Source organism: Acinonyx jubatus, chromosome B2 (genome assembly GCF_027475565.1).
Source record: "Acinonyx jubatus isolate Ajub_Pintada_27869175 chromosome B2, VMU_Ajub_asm_v1.0, whole genome shotgun sequence".
In the NCBI taxonomy this organism is placed as follows: Eukaryota; Metazoa; Chordata; class Mammalia; order Carnivora; family Felidae; genus Acinonyx; species Acinonyx jubatus.
This window is the reverse complement of record NC_069385.1, coordinates 132,027,121-132,046,252: the sequence shown is the minus strand read 5'-3', so window position 1 is coordinate 132,046,252 and position 19,132 is coordinate 132,027,121. Positions and strand designations below refer to the sequence as shown.

Below are 19,132 nucleotides of genomic sequence, written 5' to 3'. Positions count from 1 at the left end.
AACAAACACCATAAGTAAAAGGTATAGAAGAGGCCTTACTGAAGAGGGTGGGAAGGGCAAAGAGGCAGTGGGAAACAAAACAGATCACAGCCATCCACATTGGGGCGGGGGGCCGGAAGTAGAGAGGAGAGAGAAACATACTGTCGTGCTAGGGATCCCACACCAGGAAGACATGTCCCCATAACAACTGGCTTTGGGAGCAAAGGGGATAAATTTTGTGAGCCTTACGACCAGTGGGACTTAAAGCCTGGAGTTATAAAAACCAGTGGATTCTGTTCTGGGAGAGCCTGGAAGCCCCTAGAAAGCTGAGTCTCCACCCTTAAAGAGACAGTACAAACAGTCCATGGAGTTATAGCATAGAAGTAGCAGTTTGAAAAGCTCCTGAGAAATACGGGAAAGAGTAGTTTATTTATTTTGGAGCATGTCCTGGAATGGCAGGGGTTGATGAGGGTCTCTCCAGGCACAAAGGAGCTGGAAGGCACCATCTTCCTCCTCCACTCCCACCTCCCCCCCACCCCAGAATAAACACACAGCTACCTGAAGGAACCAGCACAGCACCAGCATTCACTACCTAACTTGCTTACACCACACCCTGCCCCCTGCCAGGCTTGCCTCAGTCCCAGTGCTGCAGGTCCCCTCCCACAAAAGATTGGCACAAACCTTGCCAACACCACGACTCCCAACCTAAATGTTTTGTGGGGCCTTGGTCCTGGTGGTGGTGGTGGGGAGCCCGGCAGAAGCTGGAGGCACACCTTGTTAAAATTGCACACCCTGCCCACTTTGCACACTTTGTGGATCTGCCCAGGCCACCCAGGTCCCAGCAGCAGCCGCTAGTCTCATTTCATAAGTAATTTGGCACACACCTGGTTAAAACTGCAGGACCCATCCTGGCGGGGTACCAAACACCGCCCACAACAGGCAAAGAGAGCCTCTGCAGATAACTGTACCGAAGGAAAAAGTAGACAGGACACAACAGCAGGCCACACACAACACATACAGTGACAATCCCTGAAGCATCAGGTTCTGGTAAACAGGGGACACTGCACTGCTAGGCAATACAGGACCTTTTCTTCACAAGGCCATTACTTTCAAGATCAGAAGACATAGCGGACTTTCCTAACACAGAGAAACAGACACAGAATTGGACAAAATGAGGGGACCAAGGAATGTTCCAAATGAAAGAACAGGAAAAACCACAGCAAGAGACATAAGCAAAATGAATATAAATAATATGCCTGATAGAGAATTTAAAGTCGCCATCATAAAGATACTCCATGCACTTAAGAATGGAGGACAGCAGGGAGGCCCTTAACAAAGAGATAAAAGAACCAATCAGAGATGAACACAATAAATGAAATTGAAAATACACTAGGTGGAATAAACAGCAGGCTAGAGAAAGGAGGGGAGTGAATTAGTGAGCTGGAGGACAGAGCAATGAAGAGTAGTCAAGAAGAGCAGGTGAGAAAGTTATGCAAAATGAGAATAGACAGATTGAGGGAACTCAGCAACTTCATCAAACATTAACATTCATATTATAGGAATCCCAGAAGGAGAAGAGAGGAAAGGGGGCAGAAAACCTATTAGAAGAAACAATAGCTGAAAATTTCCCCAATCTGGGGCAGGAAACAGATCCAGATCCAGGAGGCACAGAGAGCTCCCAAGAAAATTAACCTGAGGGGATTTACACCAAGACCTACAATAATCAAAATGGCAAAAAAAAAAAAAAAAAAAAAAAGTAATGATCAAGAGAATTTTAAAAGCAACAAGTGAAAAGTTACATATTAAAAAAAAAAACCCATAAGGCTATAAGCTGATCTTTCAGCAGAAATTTTGCAGGCCAGAAAAGAATGGTAGGATATATTCAAAGTGCTGAAGGATAAAATTTGCAGCCAACAATACTCTACCCAGCAAGGCTAGCATTCAGAATAGAGAGATAAAGAGTTTGCCCAAACAAAAGTTAAAGGAGTTAATGACCACTAAATCTTCCCTACAAGAAATGATAAAGGGGACTCTTAATAGAAAGCAAAGACTAGGAGTAATAAAAGGAGGAAACAGAAAAACAGTAAAAATAAGTGTATCTGTAAAAATCAGTCAAGGGACTTATAAAATAAAAGGATGTAAAGTAGGACTCATATCTAAAACATGGGTTGCAGGAAGAGGAATAAAGAATGGGTTCAAAATTGAGCAACCATCAACTTAAAATAGACCACTATATGACGAAGATGTTATACACAAAATTAATGGAAACCACAAGTCAAAAGCTAGAAATAGATTCCTTTCTCTTTATTCTGGCCTAAGTGTATCACTAAAGAAAGCCAACTAATTGTGAGAACAGAAGAAAGGAACACAGGAAAACTACAAAAAACACCATAAAGCAAGCAACAAAATGGCAATAAATACATACCTATCAATTACTTCAAATGTAAATGGACAACACACTCCAATGAAAAGGCACAGGGTGATAGAATGGAAAAAAGACAAAAACAAAAACAACAAGACCCATCTATATGCGGTCTACAAGAGACTCATTTCAGACCTAAAGACACCTGCAGATTGAAAGTGAGGGGATGGAGAAACATTTATCATGCAAATGGATGTGAAAAGAAAGCCAGGGTGCCGATACTTGTATAGGAAAAGATAGACTTTAAAACAAAGACTATAACAAGAGACAAAGAAGGACACCTTATAATCTTATCTCCTTGTTGGATGGTCTCCTTTATAACAATTGTAAATATTTATATATTCAACATAGAAGCACCCAAATACATAAAACAATCCATAGAAAACATAAAAGAATCAATAGTAATGCAATAGTAGGGGACTTAATGCCCCACTTACATCAATGGACAGATCATCAAAACAGAAAATTAACAAGGAAAGAGTAGCTTTGAATGACACACTGGACTAGATGGACTTAACGGATATATATATCCAGAATATTCTGTCCTAAAACGGAATACACATTCTTTTCAAGTACACATGGAACATACTCCAGAATAGATCACATATTAGGCCACAAAACAACAAATACAAAAGAGACTGAAATCATACCATGCATCTTTTCTGAACACAACACTATGAAACTAGAAATCAGCCACAAAAAAATCTGGAAGGAGAATACAGGGAAGTTAAATAACGTGCTACTCAACAATGAATGGGTCAATAAATTAAAGAAGAAATAAAAGACAAAGGAAAGTGAGAACAATGGTCCAAAATCTTTGGGATGCAGCAAAAGCTCTTCGAAGAGGGAAGTTTCTAGCAATACAGGCCTACCTCAAGAAGAAGAGTCTCAAACAAATGACAGAGCTAGGGGGAAATAAAAACACCAAGAACCAGCAGAAGGAAGGAAATAGTAAAGATCAGAGCAGAAATAAAACAAACTGAAACAAACCAAAACAAATAAAAAAAACCAATAGAACAGATTGAAACCAGGATCTCGTTCTTCGAAAAGAACAAAATTGATAAATCTCTAGCTAGACTCATCCAAATAAATGAAAAGGACCTAAATAAAATCACAAATGAAAGAATACCACAAAAATACAAATTATTATAAGAAATTATGGAAAATAATATGCCAACAAATTGAACTACCTGGAAGAAATGGATCAATTCCTAGAAACATAACTTTCCAAAACTGAATCAGGAAGAAATAGAAAACTTAACAGATTACCAGCAAGGAAATTGAATCAGTGATCAAACAATCCCCAACAAACAAAATTCCAAGCCCAGATGGCCTCACAGGGGAATCTACCAAGCATTTAAGGGATAGTTAATACCTATTCTTCTCAAACTATTCCAAAAATTAGAAGAGGAAGGAAAACTTCCAAATTCATCCCCAGAGGTCAACATTACCCTGACACCAAAACCAGACAATGATAAACAAACAAAAAGGTGAACTACAGGCCAGTAGCATTGATGAATACAGACACAAAAATCTTCAAAATACTAGCAAACAGAATCCAAGGATACTTAAAAAAAAAATCATTCACCCTGATCAAGTAAGATTTATTCCTGGGATACACTGATCCCACTCAATGGGGAAAACGGAGAGCTTTTTCACTAAAAGTCAGAAACAAGACAAGGATGTCCACTCTCACCACTTTTATTCAACATAGTATTGGAAGTCCTAGCCACAGCAATCAGACAGCATAAAGAAATAAAAGGCATCCAGACTGGTAAGGAAGAACTAAAACTCTATTTGCAGATGACATGATGCTATCTATATATTGGAAAACCCCCTAAAGACTCCACCAAAAAACTAGAATGGATAAATGAATTCAGTAAAGTCACAGGATACAAAAGTCAGCATACAAAAATACATTGCATTTCTATATACTCATAATGAGGTGACAAAAAGGAACGAAGAAAACAATCCCGTCGACAACTGTACCAAACAAAATTGGTTAAGTTTATTCCTAAGAGGTAAAAGACCTGTACTCTGAACACCAACGAAAAAAATTGAAGAGGACACAAATGAAGATAGTCCATGTTCATGGATTGGAAGAACATTTTTTAAATGTCCATAATATCCAAAGCTATCTAAACATTTAATGCAATCCCTATCAAAATATCTACATCACTTCTCACAGAACTAGAACAATCCTAAAATGTGTAGGTAACCACAGAAGACCCCAAATAGCTAAAGCAATCTTGAAAAAGGAAAAGCTGGATGTATCACAATCCCAGTTTTCAAGTTATACTACAAAGCTGTAGTAAACAAATCAGTATGGTACTGGCACAAAAATAGACCTAAGATCAACAGAATAGAAAACATAGAAACAAATCCATGATTATAAAGTTATTTAATCTTTGACGAAGGAGATAAGAATATGCAATGGGAAAAAGACAGTCTAGTAACAAATGGTATTGGGGAAACTGGACAGCCATATGCAAAAGAATGAAACTAGACCACTTTCACCATATACAAAAATAAACTCAATGGCCTCAAGACCTAAATGTGAGACCTGAAACTATTAAAACCCTAGCAGAGAGCATAGGTGGTAAGGTCTCTGATGTCAGCCATAACATTTTTCTAAACAGATCTTCTGAGGCAAGGGAAATAAAAGCAAAAATAAGTGGCTGGGACTTCCATCAGAATAAAAAGGTTCTGCACAGTGAAGGAAACAACCAATGAAACTATAAGACAACCTACTGAATGGGAGAAGACACTTGTAAATGACCTATCCCCAACAAGGGTTAGTGTCTAAAATATATGGAGAATTTGAACACCAAAGAAATAATTCAATTAAAAAAGTAGGAAGACATGAACAGACATTTCTCCTAAGACAACATACAGATGGCCAACCGACACGTGAAAAGATGCTCAACATCACTCATCAGGGAAATGCAAATCAGCACCATAATACGCTATCACCCCACACCTGTCAGAATGGCTAAACTTAACACAAGAGACAAGTGTTGGTAAGGATGTGGAGAAAAAGGAACTCTCTTGCCCTATTGGTGAATACGGACTGGTGTACCCACTGTGGAACACAGTATGGAAATTCCTCAAAAAATTAAAAATAGAACTACCCTATGATCCAGTAATCACACTACCTAGGTATTTACCCAAAGAATCCAAAAAAAACACTAATTTGAAAGGATATATACACCCCTATGTTTACAGTAGCATTATTTACAATAACCACTTAATAGAAATAGCCCAAGTGTCCATCAACAGATGAATGGAGAAAGACATGGCACATATACAGTGGAATAATACTCAGCCATAAGAAAGAAGTCTTACCATTTACAACAACATGGATGGATCTACAGAGCATAATGCTAAGCAAAATAAGTCAGAGAAAGACAGACAAATACTGGATGAACTCACTCATATGTGGAATTTAAGAAACAAACAAGGGGGGAAAAGACAAACCCAGATAATGAACTGGTAACTGTAGAGAACAAGGAGATGGATACCAGAGAGGAGGTGGGTGGGGGAATGGGTGAAATAAGTGAAGAGGAGTAGGGGCACACTTATCATGATGAACATTAAGTCACGTATAAAATTGTTGAATCACTATATTGTACTAATCTATTAAAACTAATATGTTAACTACACTGGAATTACTTTTTAAAAAAAATTTTTTTTAACTTTTATTTATTATTGAAAGACAGAGTCAGAGCATGAGCAGGGGAGGGGCAGAGGGAGAGGGAGAGGGAGTCACAGAATCTGAAGCAGGCTCCAGGCTCTGAGCTGTCAGCACAGAGCCCGACGTGGGGCTCCAACTCACAAACCGCGAGATCATGACCTGAGCCAAAGTCGGATGCTCAACTGACTGAGCCACCCAGGCGCCCCTGGAATTACTTTAATAAAAGGCAGAAAGAAACTGGAAATCAGAAAACATATTAGAAAAAATGAATTTGTAAATTTTCAGGCTAAAAAAAAAGTCAATATATAGAAATTTGTTCCTATACACTAATAATGAACTAGAAGAAAACACAAATTGAGAAAACAATCCTATTTATAATTTCCATTTTTTAAATACCTAGGAATTAATTTAACTAAGGCGATAGACCTGTACTCTGAAAACTAAGACATAAATGAAAAAAACTGAAGACACAAATAAGTAGAAAGATATAACTGAAAAAATATTGTTAAAATGTTCATACTACACAAAGTGATCTAAAACTTCAATGCAATTCCTATCAAAATACCAGGGGTATTTTTCACAGAACTAGAAAAAAAAACAGTCTTAAAATTTGTATGGGACCAAAGAAAGACCCCAAACAGCCAAAGCAATCTTGAGAAAGAAGAACAAAGATGGAGGCATCATGCTTCCAGGTTTCAAACTATATCACAAAGCTACAGTAATCAAAGCTGTGTGGTACAAGCCCAAGAAATAGATACATAGAGCAATGGAACAGAAGAGAAAACTCAGGATAAACCCATGCTTATCTAGTCAATCTACACCCAAGGAGGCAAGAATATCCAATGTGGATGTTCCTGGGGATGTAGAGAGAAGGGAACCCTTGTGTACGATTGGTGAAAATGTAAATTGGTGAAACCAGTGTGGAAAACAGTATGAAGATTCCTCAAAAAAAAACACCTAAAAATAGGAATACCGTATGGTCCAGTAATTTCACTACTAGGTCTTTACTCAAAAAAAAAAAAAAAATTAGAACACTAATTTGAAAAGATACACGCACCTCTATGTTTATAGCAGGATTATTTATAAGAGACAAGATCAGGAAGCAACTTAAGTGTCCAACAGTAGATGAATGGATAAAAAGGGTATGATACACACTATGGAATATTACTCATCTAAAAAGGAGATCTTGCCATTTACATGGATGGATCTAGAGCATGCATCTAGAGCATGGATCTAGAGCATGGATGGATCTAGAGCATCCATGCATTTACATGGATGGATCTAGAGCATATTATGTTAAGTGAAATAAGTCAGAGAAAGACAAGTACTATAGGATTTCACTTCTATGTGGAATCTAAAAAACAAACAAACAAATGAAGAAACAAACAAGCAGAAAGACTCTTAAGTACAAAGAATAAATGGGTGGTCGCCAGAAGGGAGGGGAGTTGGGAAGGTGAAGTGGGGAGGCAGACAAAATAAAGGGGATTGAGAGTTACAAACTCCCAGTTACAAGTGAGAGAGTCACAAGCACAGCTTTGTAAGAGTGCTGACAACGCTAATTCCATCTCTGGCCTCCATCTTGTCCACGTCTACACCATGACCTCGCTCAAGGCTACGTGTTGCATGCCCTGAGGAGATTAACGTGCCCTGTGACCGGAACGCAGGAAGTCTTTCTCTGACCTTCCCTGAAGTGGCGCACAGAAGGCCCCACTTCAGATAACCACCCTGTGACCACACCACCATGCCCCTCACCCTATAGAAGCTGGGGATTAAGGTCTGGACTTGGCGGCTAATAGCCACATAGCTCAGGGATCGTTTGTCTGCCCAGTCCCCCCTGGTAAGTTACTCTGAATAAAACTATGTAAACAGGATGGAGTGGTTTGCTTTGTTCTTTGGTCTTAGAGTAACTTCTCGGTCTGGAGGAGATCCTCAATAATATTATAATAATGGCGTAGGACGCCAAAGAGACTATACTCATCACAGAGAGCATCAAATAAGGTACGTGACTGTCAAATCACTATGTTGTACACCTGAAATTATGTCAGCTGTATTTCTATTAAAAATAGGAATTTAAAATATTTAAAACTAAATAAAAGGCAGAGACATACTTTACAACAAAATCTCTGCATTGCAATATGGCTACCATTAGATGGTCAATACATCCATGTACTTAAACCTATTGTACTTTTATAGGTCTTTTAGGCAAATATTTACTTACTGTATGCCAGAATATTTTACTAATGAAAGATAGTCAATCAGTGGCAAATAATATACTTACCTTTACTACTACTTCTGGAAACAACCTAGTAAAAAAAGAAAAGGCTTATGTTTCAGAAGCATTATCAACTATAACTTTAATGCATTAATGCCGATATTTCTCTAACAGGCGGGACTTGACTCTAAATACAGTAGAAAAAAGTTTAGGGGCACCTGGATGGCTCAGTCGGTTAAGTGTTTGACTCTTGATTTCAGCTCAGGTTACGATCTCACGGTTCACGAGCCCAAGCCCCGCATCGGGGTCTCGCCTGTCAGTGCAGAGCCTGCTTCAGATCCTCTGTCACCTCCCTCTCTCTCTGCCCCTCCCCTGCTGGTGTGCTAGCACTCTGTCAAAATAAATAAACTTAAAAGTTTAGAGAAATCCGGGGTGCCTGGGTGGCTCAGTCAGTTAAATGTCTAACTATAGTTCAGGTCATGATCTCATGGTTCCTGAGTTCGAGCCCCACATCAGGCTCTGGGCCATGGAGCCTGCTTCAGATTCTGTGTCTCTCTCTCTCTTTCTGCCCCTCCCCTGTTCTCTCTCTCTCTCTCTTAGAAAATGAATAAAACATTAAAAAAATTTTTTTAAAGTTTAGAGAAATCCTATTTGACCTTCAGGCACTATTAAAATCAGCATATCATCCTTAAACAGGTGAATAATGTATATATGAAAATAAATCATTTTTCTTCCATAGCATTGGTTACATAGTTTCTATTTCATATAATATTTTTTTTAATGTTTATTTATTTTTGAGACAGAGAAAGACAGAGCATGAAGGGGGGAGGGTCAGAGAGCAGGAGACACAGAATCCGAAGCAGGCTCCAGGCTCTGAGCGGTCAGCACAGAGCCCGACGCAGGGCTCAAACTCACGGAGTGTGAGACTGTGACCTGAGCTGAAGTCGGACGCTTCACCGACTGAGCCACCCAGGTGCCCCAATTTCATATAATATTCTAAATACTAAATAGGAGTCTTGGTAAAACCGACATCTAAGAAAAGACAAGTTTTATAAATAACTTGAAGATTCCTGCAAATTACCAATGGTATCTGTTCAGTGATGAATCCACCCCCATCCTTACCAAGGCTGTGTCAAAGAAGTCTTCTATCACATTAATCAGGGATGGGTCAGACACTGAATCTGCCATGGTCAGAAATTCTATTGTTCTTTCAAACCAGGAAACCATGTACACAAGAGAAGAAACACAGTTTCAACCTTCTAAGACTCAAACTTCTAGGCCTTATTCAATACCGGCTCATAATTCCAGTAAAAACTAGAGCAAAATAGTTTAAGACTTTTCTAGGACATTTTGATTCCACCTGGCTCTAAGACCTCCGTCTAGAACTCTCCAGAATGAAGACCTATTGTTACAGTGTGGCACTAAGAGGCTCTCAGATACCAGCAAGAGTTGGAGATTTGGCCTAGAGGGATGCCAGGAAGCCATATACGGAGGGCTAGTGATTAAAGATTAAGAGATAAATGAGCCTCCCCACACAGGAGCAATTCTTGTCTTGAAAGCTGTAGAAAACGTACTATCAAAGGAGGCACAGAATTCGGAATGTGCTAGAGAAGTACGTTAATACAGTAACTGTGCCTCAAGCCTTTCTTTTGCCAAAAGCGTCCAGCCAATTGGAGATTTGTTTTTCTACAGGAACGTATATGCAAGTTCATATTAAGCTGCTAGGATTGGTAGGATTTAAGATAAACTCCTACAACATTGATTCAAAAAAGTGAAGGCCATCTTTGGACCACTTTTTTTTTTTTTTTTGCTTAGAAAAAAGAACAACAACAAAATCCTGTGGGCATAGTTTGAAATCCTCAACTGAACGTGGAGTAGGAGTTTGTGATGAAAAACGTTTACAGGAGTGAGGCCTTGGAAACTTCGTCCACTTGGCAGCCAAGAACCCAAAGCACCCCCAGCTGGGGACCATGGACATAGCGATCAGGTCCCAACCTTGACCGCACATTAGGAAAACCTGGGAGGCTTTGAAACACCCTGATGCCTGGGACCCCTCACAGCCCCAGGAAATCAGAATTGCTGCTGGTGGGACACAGACAGTGCTCGTTAAAGCTTTCCAGGTGATTCTAACAGCAAGGTTGGAGGGCCCCTGCTGTGCTCCCAGAGATGCTCCTTTTATCTCACATCAAGCAAAGATTTGCATTAAACTGAATCATCCACCTGCTGGGGCAAACTTTTCTCTGATAGCCTGAAAAATGTCCCTCTATACGATGAAATTCACTGCTAATATGCCACATTTCCCCCTTCCTATATTCAAAGGCAGAATTTTATGCTTTTAAGTACATTTTTGTCACCACGCCACTCACCAACCCAAATCGTATCCCCCTCCCAAGCCCACAAAATACATTGAGTATAGGTAAAGAGATGTGAGGGAAACGCTAGTATCCCAGCCCCTTTGATAATACCAATGTATTTTCCTTGACCAAAACCTACATGAAACAAAACATGCTTTAGAATGTGGCTAAGTTACGGTTCAGAAATTTCCATCACCAATTAGAAATTTCCATATTCCACTGGAATTCGGATTTCAAAAACTCCAGTGGAGACTTATTTGATTGGACTCTTTAAATCTTGGAAGGGTATTTTAAAATCTAAATAGGAAATTCAGGTTGGGATAGTTCTTAACCCATCCCCCTGCCTCCGCCCCCCCCCGCTCCCCCCCCCCCCAAAAAAAAAAAACCCATCGGCCTGTGGTTCCAAGTTACCCGTGGGACATCCTGCTCCATTTCCTTTCAAGTTTTACCTAGTTTTCCCCATTTCCTGTTATCTGCACTGGTAAGTGTAGGAGGGAATTAGGTAGCACTACATGCAAAATGAAATATATACAATTTGCCTAAGCATAATCCTTAGATCTACCCCCCCCCCCCCCGTAAGCGCTTTTAAAGTCCCTGAGAGGAGTTAAGAAAAGCTTGGTCTTTACTTGGTCTCCACCAAGAGATCTTTATTCCTTCCCACAGAGAGGAATTTACAGTAAAGAAAAAAAAAAACAAAAAACAGAGCAATCTCCCTGAGCCAATCTGGCTTTAATAAACTTCAGGTACTAGAGTCCAGGGGGTGGGAGAAAAAAAAAAATCAAAGATTTTAGAGCCAGCCAGATCACCCTCTTGCCCCTCTACCTTCCCTCACCTCCTCACCAACAAATCGAACATCTAACAGCTGCAGAATCTCATCTCATAAAAGAAGGGAGAGGCACCAAGAGATTTCCTAGCCTGTGTTGCTTCCAGCAACATAATATAAAGGCACTCATAATAGTACCCGCTGGTTAACCCCTAAGAAACAGGATAAAATTTCACAACTGCAGGACTTAGAATGAACAAAAAAATGTGTTTGCTCTTTGTGTTTTCAGACTCAACTGAGATTTCTGAAGTTGGAAAAGTGGGCTATGGCGAGGGGAAGTATTTGATCTTTTATCCGGGTCCAATGTGGTTACTAATTCTATTAAAATAGTTATAGAGCCTTTGGTGGGGGGTTGGGGGGGATGGAGAATAGTTTAGTCCCTGCTCATCCTGTATTTCCAAGTTCAGTTCACCAATTTAAACATGTTATTACAGCAACTGGCTTGTCAAAGGGTGTAGAGAGTATGACCGACTCATTCCTGCACACTCCCCAAGTGCCCTGCCCAGCACATACATCAGGAAACCTATGCAGAATTTTTGATGGATACAGGCAGTATGCACATCATTATCAATTTTGGCTCAAATTTGATTTCAAAGGAACAGAAAACACCAAACTAATTAACGGATTTCACACCCGTTTAAATTACCCAAAGCCATACAAGATCAAAACAGGACACTTATCTTTGGGATCAGTCCCTGCTGAATTAGCAAAGGCTCATCTTCTTTGACACCATCAATGCAGAATCGCTGAATACATTTCAGCAACAGCGAAACATACTGAAATTCCTTTTTATCCAGTTCCTGGGTATTAGACCACACAAAGATAAAGCCTTACAATGCAAGTTAAGGGAATAGATCCTAAGCGGTCTCATCACAAGGAGATTTTTAAATTTTACTTAAGTAATGTCGCCACCCAACGTGGGGCTAGAACTCACAACCCCTTTTCTGACTGAGCCAGCCAGGTGCCCCTCATCACAAGGAAATTTTATCTATTTTGTATCTACAGGAGATGACGGATGTTACATGCATTATAAAATGATTACCACAACAAGCCCAGTCATTGTACCATACAGCTTAGACTTACATAATGTGCGTCAATTATAGCTCAATGGGGGGGAGGGGGAAGCCTTGCAAATAACTACACATTGTTGTTCCACCCACAAAACAACTTACTTGCCTTAGTTATTGATCTATGAAGATGGTAGAATACAAGATGATTGTATTTTTGAGGACTGTGGCTTGCTCCCTCTTGAAAATAGTCTTTTATTTTCTGAAATCCTTTATCATGGAAGGCATCAATAATAAGCGATTGAAGCTGGAAAGTTGATAGTTTGCAAATTATTTCCTCCCCCAAGAACATTTCATAGCAACATTTCTAGCATTATCAATAGTAATTCAGTGTGAAAAAAAATTAGAGGGCAAATATAGATCGTTATTTCTTGAACAGTAAATCATTGAGCCAATGGTTGAGTTTGCCGGTTTAAGATAGCAGTTTGCAAAATGTGGTTCCCGGACCACCAGCAGCATGGGCTTCACCTGGGGACTTACTAGTAATCAGAAACTCTAGGGTAGAAGCCTTCATGCATGCTAACTCTGAGAGCCACTGACTTAAGGAGAATTATACTTAAGTACAGGTATCTGCAGAAGAGACTTTATCCTCAGTCATGTTAGAAATTCTAAAACACTAAAAAATTCAAACCTATTAAAAGCAACATAAATGATCAGAATGTAAGAAAATGAACTCAACAATTACAGATGGAAGTCGACTAAGGATGCAAATTGTCATAATGAATGCAATTCTTCTTCTGCCTGAACATTAGGAAGATATACTTCTAAATACATATATTTGAAGAGACACTTCCTTAAATGTCTGTACTATAAAGATAGGATTTTTTCATTCAGTTCAGTCCAATCCTACATGCTAAATTACCAATATACAACATCATTTTAATTTTTTTAAATGTCTACTTATTTTTGAGAGAGAGACAGAGTGTAAGCAGGGGAGGAGCAGAGAGAGGGAGACACAGAATCTGAAGCAGGCTCCAGGCTCTGAGCCATCAGCACAGAGCCCAACGCGGGGTTCGAACCCACAAACTGTGAGATCGTGACCTGAGCCAAAGCCAGACGCTTAACCAACTGAGCCACCCAGGCGCCCCTACAATATTATTTTAATAAGGAAGCAGTTTAGTGCATATGGCCCCAAATTCCACTTATTCTCACTACTGACAAATGGAAAGCTAGCATTGGAAATTAAACGTGCCAACAGCACATTTACAAGTGAACCTTTTTGTTCCAGCTGTATGGTGTTCTACAGATGTTCCCATTTAATCCTTACCACCACCCAGAGAGGACAGATTCCTTATCTGGGGGTAGCAGCAAGGCTGGGAGAGCTTAAGAACTTGCACGAGATCCCTCAGCTGAGATTTACAGTCAGATTCTCGGACTCAGAAACTTAGACTTCTGTCTGCTTAAAACTCCACCTGGCTTCTCTGTGCTCAGTATAAATCCAAACCCTTTGCCTTGGTCTCTAGGGCTCTGCATGATTTGGTCGGTCAACTTTTCTCTTTTTTTAATCAACTTCTGCCTGACTTCCCTATTAAGAAGTCCTAAAAAATAAAATTGTGCCTTGCCTCAGGGCCTTTGCACAAGAAGCCTGGACCGCTCCCCCCACCACTTTCTACCTGGCTGGCTCCCTATCCTCTAATCTCATCTTTCCAGATCACCCCTTTTATTCCTATCTTTTGGGACTTTATCTCAAGTAAGGCAAGTGCCTCTCTCCACATGATACTCTCTTCCTTTTCTTCCTACTCCTTCCCTTTGGTCGGTAACCTGTTTCTTTGGCTTTCTGCCAGGCTGTAAGCTCCCTGCGGACAGGAATTGTTTGTTTTGTTCAATACCGTCTACCTAGACTAGTACCTGGCCCAAGATAGATTAGACTAAGTACTGGTAGGACAGTGGAAAGCATGGTGATAAACTGAATGTGGAAGATGAGGGAAGGAGAAGGAGCAAGGTTTCTCTGCCTCTTGACCTTGAGCTTGGCTTGAGCAACTGGAGAAACCGATTGCGGGGACAGCCCGGCAAACACCGAACTAGAAAGAGCACGCCTGCACACCCTCCCCCACCCGCGGAAAGAAGCTTGATCTTTACGTAGAAAGCATCCGGGGCAATTCTGCTCCCATCTTCTTCCTGAAGGGACTGCAAAGGATCGTCCTCTTCCTGTGTGCAATAAAAATATTGTTTAAAAAAATGTTTCAAAGAAATGCATTTTCAAGTTTCCATAAAATACTTTTATTTTTAAATGTTTTTATTTCTTTGTGGGGGGGGGGAGGGAGAGACAGAACCTAAGTGGGGAAGAGGGAGAGGGAGACACAGAATCTGAAGCAGGCCCCAAGCTGTCAGCACAGAACCTGACCCAGGGGGCTTGAACTTGTGAACTAGGAGATAATGACCTGAGCCAAAGTCCCCTGCTGGCAGCTTAACTGAGTCACCCACCCACACACCCCTATAAGAGGCTCTTAAATACTGAGAATAGAGGGTTGTGGGAGGGGAGTGGGGGAATGGGGAAAATGGGTGATAGGCATTAAGGAGGGCACTTGTGAGAAGCACTGGGCACTGTATGTAAGTGATGAATCACTGGGTTCTACTCCTGAAACCAACACTACATTGTATGTTAACTTTAACTTAAAGGACTTTAAAAAATAAAAGAAACGAAGCTTCATGTTGTCATCCTGAACAAAAACTTTGTTCCCCATGCCATTGATGACGGGTCTAAAGTAAATTACTACTTAAAAACAATCTCTCCTACCTTCCTTAGTACCGTCTATGACACATACAGACTATCACAAGAAACAAAACAAACATCGTTGGAATAAGCAGTCACACAAAATAAGCAAATTAGAGTGACAACGATGAAACAGAAGGCTTCGGATTAATGAACTATTTGTAGAATGGGAGTTCGTAAATAAAGGTTTGGAAAGTGGCTTTCAAGCCCAATCAGGAGTTTAAGCTTTAGGTTTCTGACTTGCACGAATTTTAAGTCTTCCTCTAGGACTTTTACGCAACTGCAAGGATCAAATATCAACCACCCCCGCAAGAGAATTCACCAAACATAGAGGATTGTTACACTTCTCTTCAAGGGCAATCCCGATCTACCACCTTGGTTTTCACCACACGTTGTGCTACATTACGTAACAGCATCTCCTCTGCTCACCGCATCCCAACAATTAATTAAAAGTACAATACACAAAAAAACATCCTTTAATGTCTTCTAAAGAGGTTTTTTAATTATTTTAAATTTTTTAATGTTTTCTTTTGAGACAGCGCGAGGAGGGGAGGGGCAGAGAGAGAGAGAGACAGAGACAGAGAGAGACAGAATCTGAAGCAGGCTCCAGGCTCTGAGCTGTCAGCACAGAGCCCGACCTGGGACTCGAACTCAGGAACCGTGAGAGAGATTATGATCTGAGCAGGAGTCCAAGGCTTAACGGACTGAGCCCCAGGCGCCCTTAAAGAGGTTTTGTTTTGTTTTTTTTTTTAAAGTATAGCTTGGGCGCGCAGTCCTACTGCTATATGGACTTGACCAAACTCCTTGAAGGTCAGCATACTTTGCAATATTATCGTCATTATTTATAGATATGAAAAACTGGGTAAATTCAAAGTCCCAAATCCAGACTTGTTTATTTTTTTCACCAGCAGTGTATTCGGTGAAACGAACGTTGAGAGGTAAGAACGCTGGAGGGACCAATCCACCCCCAAGTCCGGGGCCGCGGGCGTCTTAGGGACCTTTATCTACAGTTCAGGTAGCCTGAAGTCCCAGCGCTTGGGACCATAAGTCTGGGGCCCACATGGGTGAAGGTCACTGCATGGTCTACGCAGCAAGAGGGGAAATGGGCTGGGAAAACATCCAGGGCAAATTGAGAAGAGCCATCTCATTGCCTTCCAAACATTAATCCTCTAGTCTCCCCTTCACTGGGCAAGGGACCAGAGGTTTCTATCCTGCCCGGCCGCCTCACTGAAAGCTCCCAAGAAACTGCCAAGCAAACCTAAGGAGGTTGAAAAGCTCAAGCCAGCCCGCACCCCCAGGCTATCTCCCCGGCGTCCAGCTCGTTTCCCGGCGGCGTCCGGGGTGTTAGCAGGTGCCGCGTCTCTGGGCGACCACGCCAGCCTCTGCAACCCCAGCCCGACGGAGCGTGCGCCCTTGCGCCCGCCTGGAACCGCGGAGAGGGCGCGAGGACCACAGGGGGCCCGGGCCCGCCCAGGGTCACTCACCGCCAGCATCCCGAGGCTCCCGGCCCGTGGCGCGCCTCGCCGCTGCGCCGCCTTCAGCCCCTTCCTGCGGTTCTTCAACCCGAAGCCAGGGCGGGCTGGGCAGCGCTGCGGTGAGGACCCGCGCAGCCCCGCCGCGTTTGGATTCCAATCCTCGCCGGGAACGCTAATCAAAGAACCCGCACCTGAAATTCACTAACATCGTTACTTGAGAGTAACTAGCAATCGTCGTCAGGCCACCCGCGCGCGCGCGCGCACACCTGAAAGCGTTTGTTCAGACGATGTGAACAACGTCCTGTACGCATTCTTTATTGGCGAAATTCTAAACTGCTGGATTTCCCCTTTGCGGAAAGGGTTTCCTCTCCACCTTCAGCGGCTGGTTGGGCTGTCTTTGGTCCATTGATATTGATACGGACGGACTAAAGGTGGCCTTTCCCCACTGGAAGCTGATTTGCGCCTGCAAGGGTGACAATTTTCCTGATACCACAAAAGAAGATGTTGTGCCTTTTTGAACACGACGGGGTAGTCGGTCATAAACCAAACGAAACAAAACCAAAAAAGGCAAACAAATGTTTTCATCCAGTCTGCTTGTTTTCTATCTACTTGCTTTAAGGCGACAAGAGTGTGTACCAACGGCCAGGTTTCAGCCACTAGGTAGCCTAGGCCGTTTGCGCGAACACCCTGGCAAAAGGAAGTTGGACTGGCGTTTTCTTAAAAAAAAAAAAACAAAAAAAAAAACAACGAACAAACGACCCCTCAGATCCAAACGTTCCTCGTGTAAACATCTATTTGTGTTTTAATTACAAGCTACGAATATTTCGTGCCACGACATTTACAGAAGATACTTTTTTGCATCCAAGCAAGACCTGATAGCACCCGAATCTGTGTCAAAGCCCGGTCTGTCCTTGCGGTGCGTTCAAAGTGATACTTATTTCAGAGATCTTGATAGCTGTTCCCTGACAAACAGGATGTAAATATAGTTACACTAATTTACCGATTTTAATCTAAGCCTAGCAAATGCGAAGCCTTCTTCCTTTGCTTTTGAATTAGTGGGCTTTTACTCTACCAAAATTGTAATCAAGGAAGAGCCAGCTGTGACAATAAAGTGTTCTGAACCAATAAAAATACAGATGCAGTAAAAAAAAAAATTCAAGGATGGTAATGAACAATAACCAAAATACAGTTTAAGTGCATTTTATTTTAGAGAATAAAATAAGAATATGATAAACAACATAATAAAATTAGTTTTCTTAACATTAGGCAAAATCTTTATAATCAATCATTTACAGAATTTGGGGGGGGGGGGAATATTCATCCTGCCGAACTACATGGTTGTTGTGGAATTTTCAGGAGAAATGTGAGACAATACAATAGACAACACCACTAATTATTTATTTTTATATTTTCACTTTGACTAACTTCTTTTGCTAACCTATTTTATTTACAGAGACATAATTTTAGAGCAACTTGAAATCTATGCTTTACTTTTTCTCAAACTATGATGGAGATTCTATGACATTTCTTTGGACACCAGAATCCATTTAGAAAAAAGGCATGTGATTTGTTGATTTGGCTTTAACGTTAAAAATCCTATTTGTTTGTATTTTTAAAGGGTAAAGACTCTCCAGGAACATTCTAAGATTAGAGAGACAAGAACAATTCTAAAAAATGTTTACAGTAAGACCTGGAATTAACTTCTATGTAGTCTCAGAGGTGATTTTAAATTAGTTTGTTTTTTTTTTAAGGTTTATTTATTTTTAAGAGAGAGAGAGAGCGTGAGCTGGGGAGGGGCAGAGAGAGAAGGGGGACGCAGAATCCGAAGCAGGCTCCAGGCTCTGACCCATCAGCACAGAGCCCCACGCGGGGCTCGAAACCACGAGCTGTGAGATCATGACCTGAGCCGAAGTCAGACGCTTAACCGACTGAGCCACCCAGGAGCCCCTAAGTTAGTCTTGAAGCTGTGTTTAAATATTTTAAAGTATACATATCTTAACCTATCACAATTAACGGACTATTTGTAAAAGAAAAGTATGAATAACCTTAACGTTTGGAACACAAACGACATAAAACGCAACTGAATGCCAAGAGTGGTCAGACTTTTGGCAGTAGGTTAATATGATGAAAACCTGCGGACGAAATCCCTGGGGGAAGAGTGGACACGCTCTTGGTTTCCTCCCCGATCCTCGTGGCGACTACCTGAGAGTGATATTAATCGGAAAGAGAACTTGAGAGGCGAGGCGGGGAGAGACTGGGGGATGGACGAGTGAGTCACTTTCTTCTGCGTGGACCCTTGCCTCTGCTTGTGGGAGAGAATCCAGCTTGGAACTAGAGAAAGAAGAAAGTTCGTGAAACTGCCCAAAGCTGGCATTTTCCGTCACGGGCGTTGT

General features: G+C 41.2%; 1 protein-coding gene across 1 annotated transcript in view; it reads right to left on the bottom strand.

Annotated features, from left to right (window-relative positions):
- SYCP2L (synaptonemal complex protein 2 like) overlaps positions 1–12,859 on the bottom strand; it is a 108,794-nt gene extending 95,935 nt beyond the window's left edge. The window contains exons 1-4 of the mRNA XM_053223403.1: positions 12,661–12,859; positions 12,165–12,284; positions 9,430–9,534; positions 8,374–8,398 (exon numbers count right to left, since the gene is read on the bottom strand). Coding sequence (XP_053079378.1) covers positions 8,374–8,398; positions 9,430–9,534; positions 12,165–12,284; positions 12,661–12,843 — 433 coding nt within the window. The 5' untranslated portion in view covers positions 12,844–12,859. The remainder of the gene's footprint in view (positions 1–8,373; positions 8,399–9,429; positions 9,535–12,164; positions 12,285–12,660) is intronic.
- Positions 12,860–19,132: the final 6,273 nt, after the last annotated feature.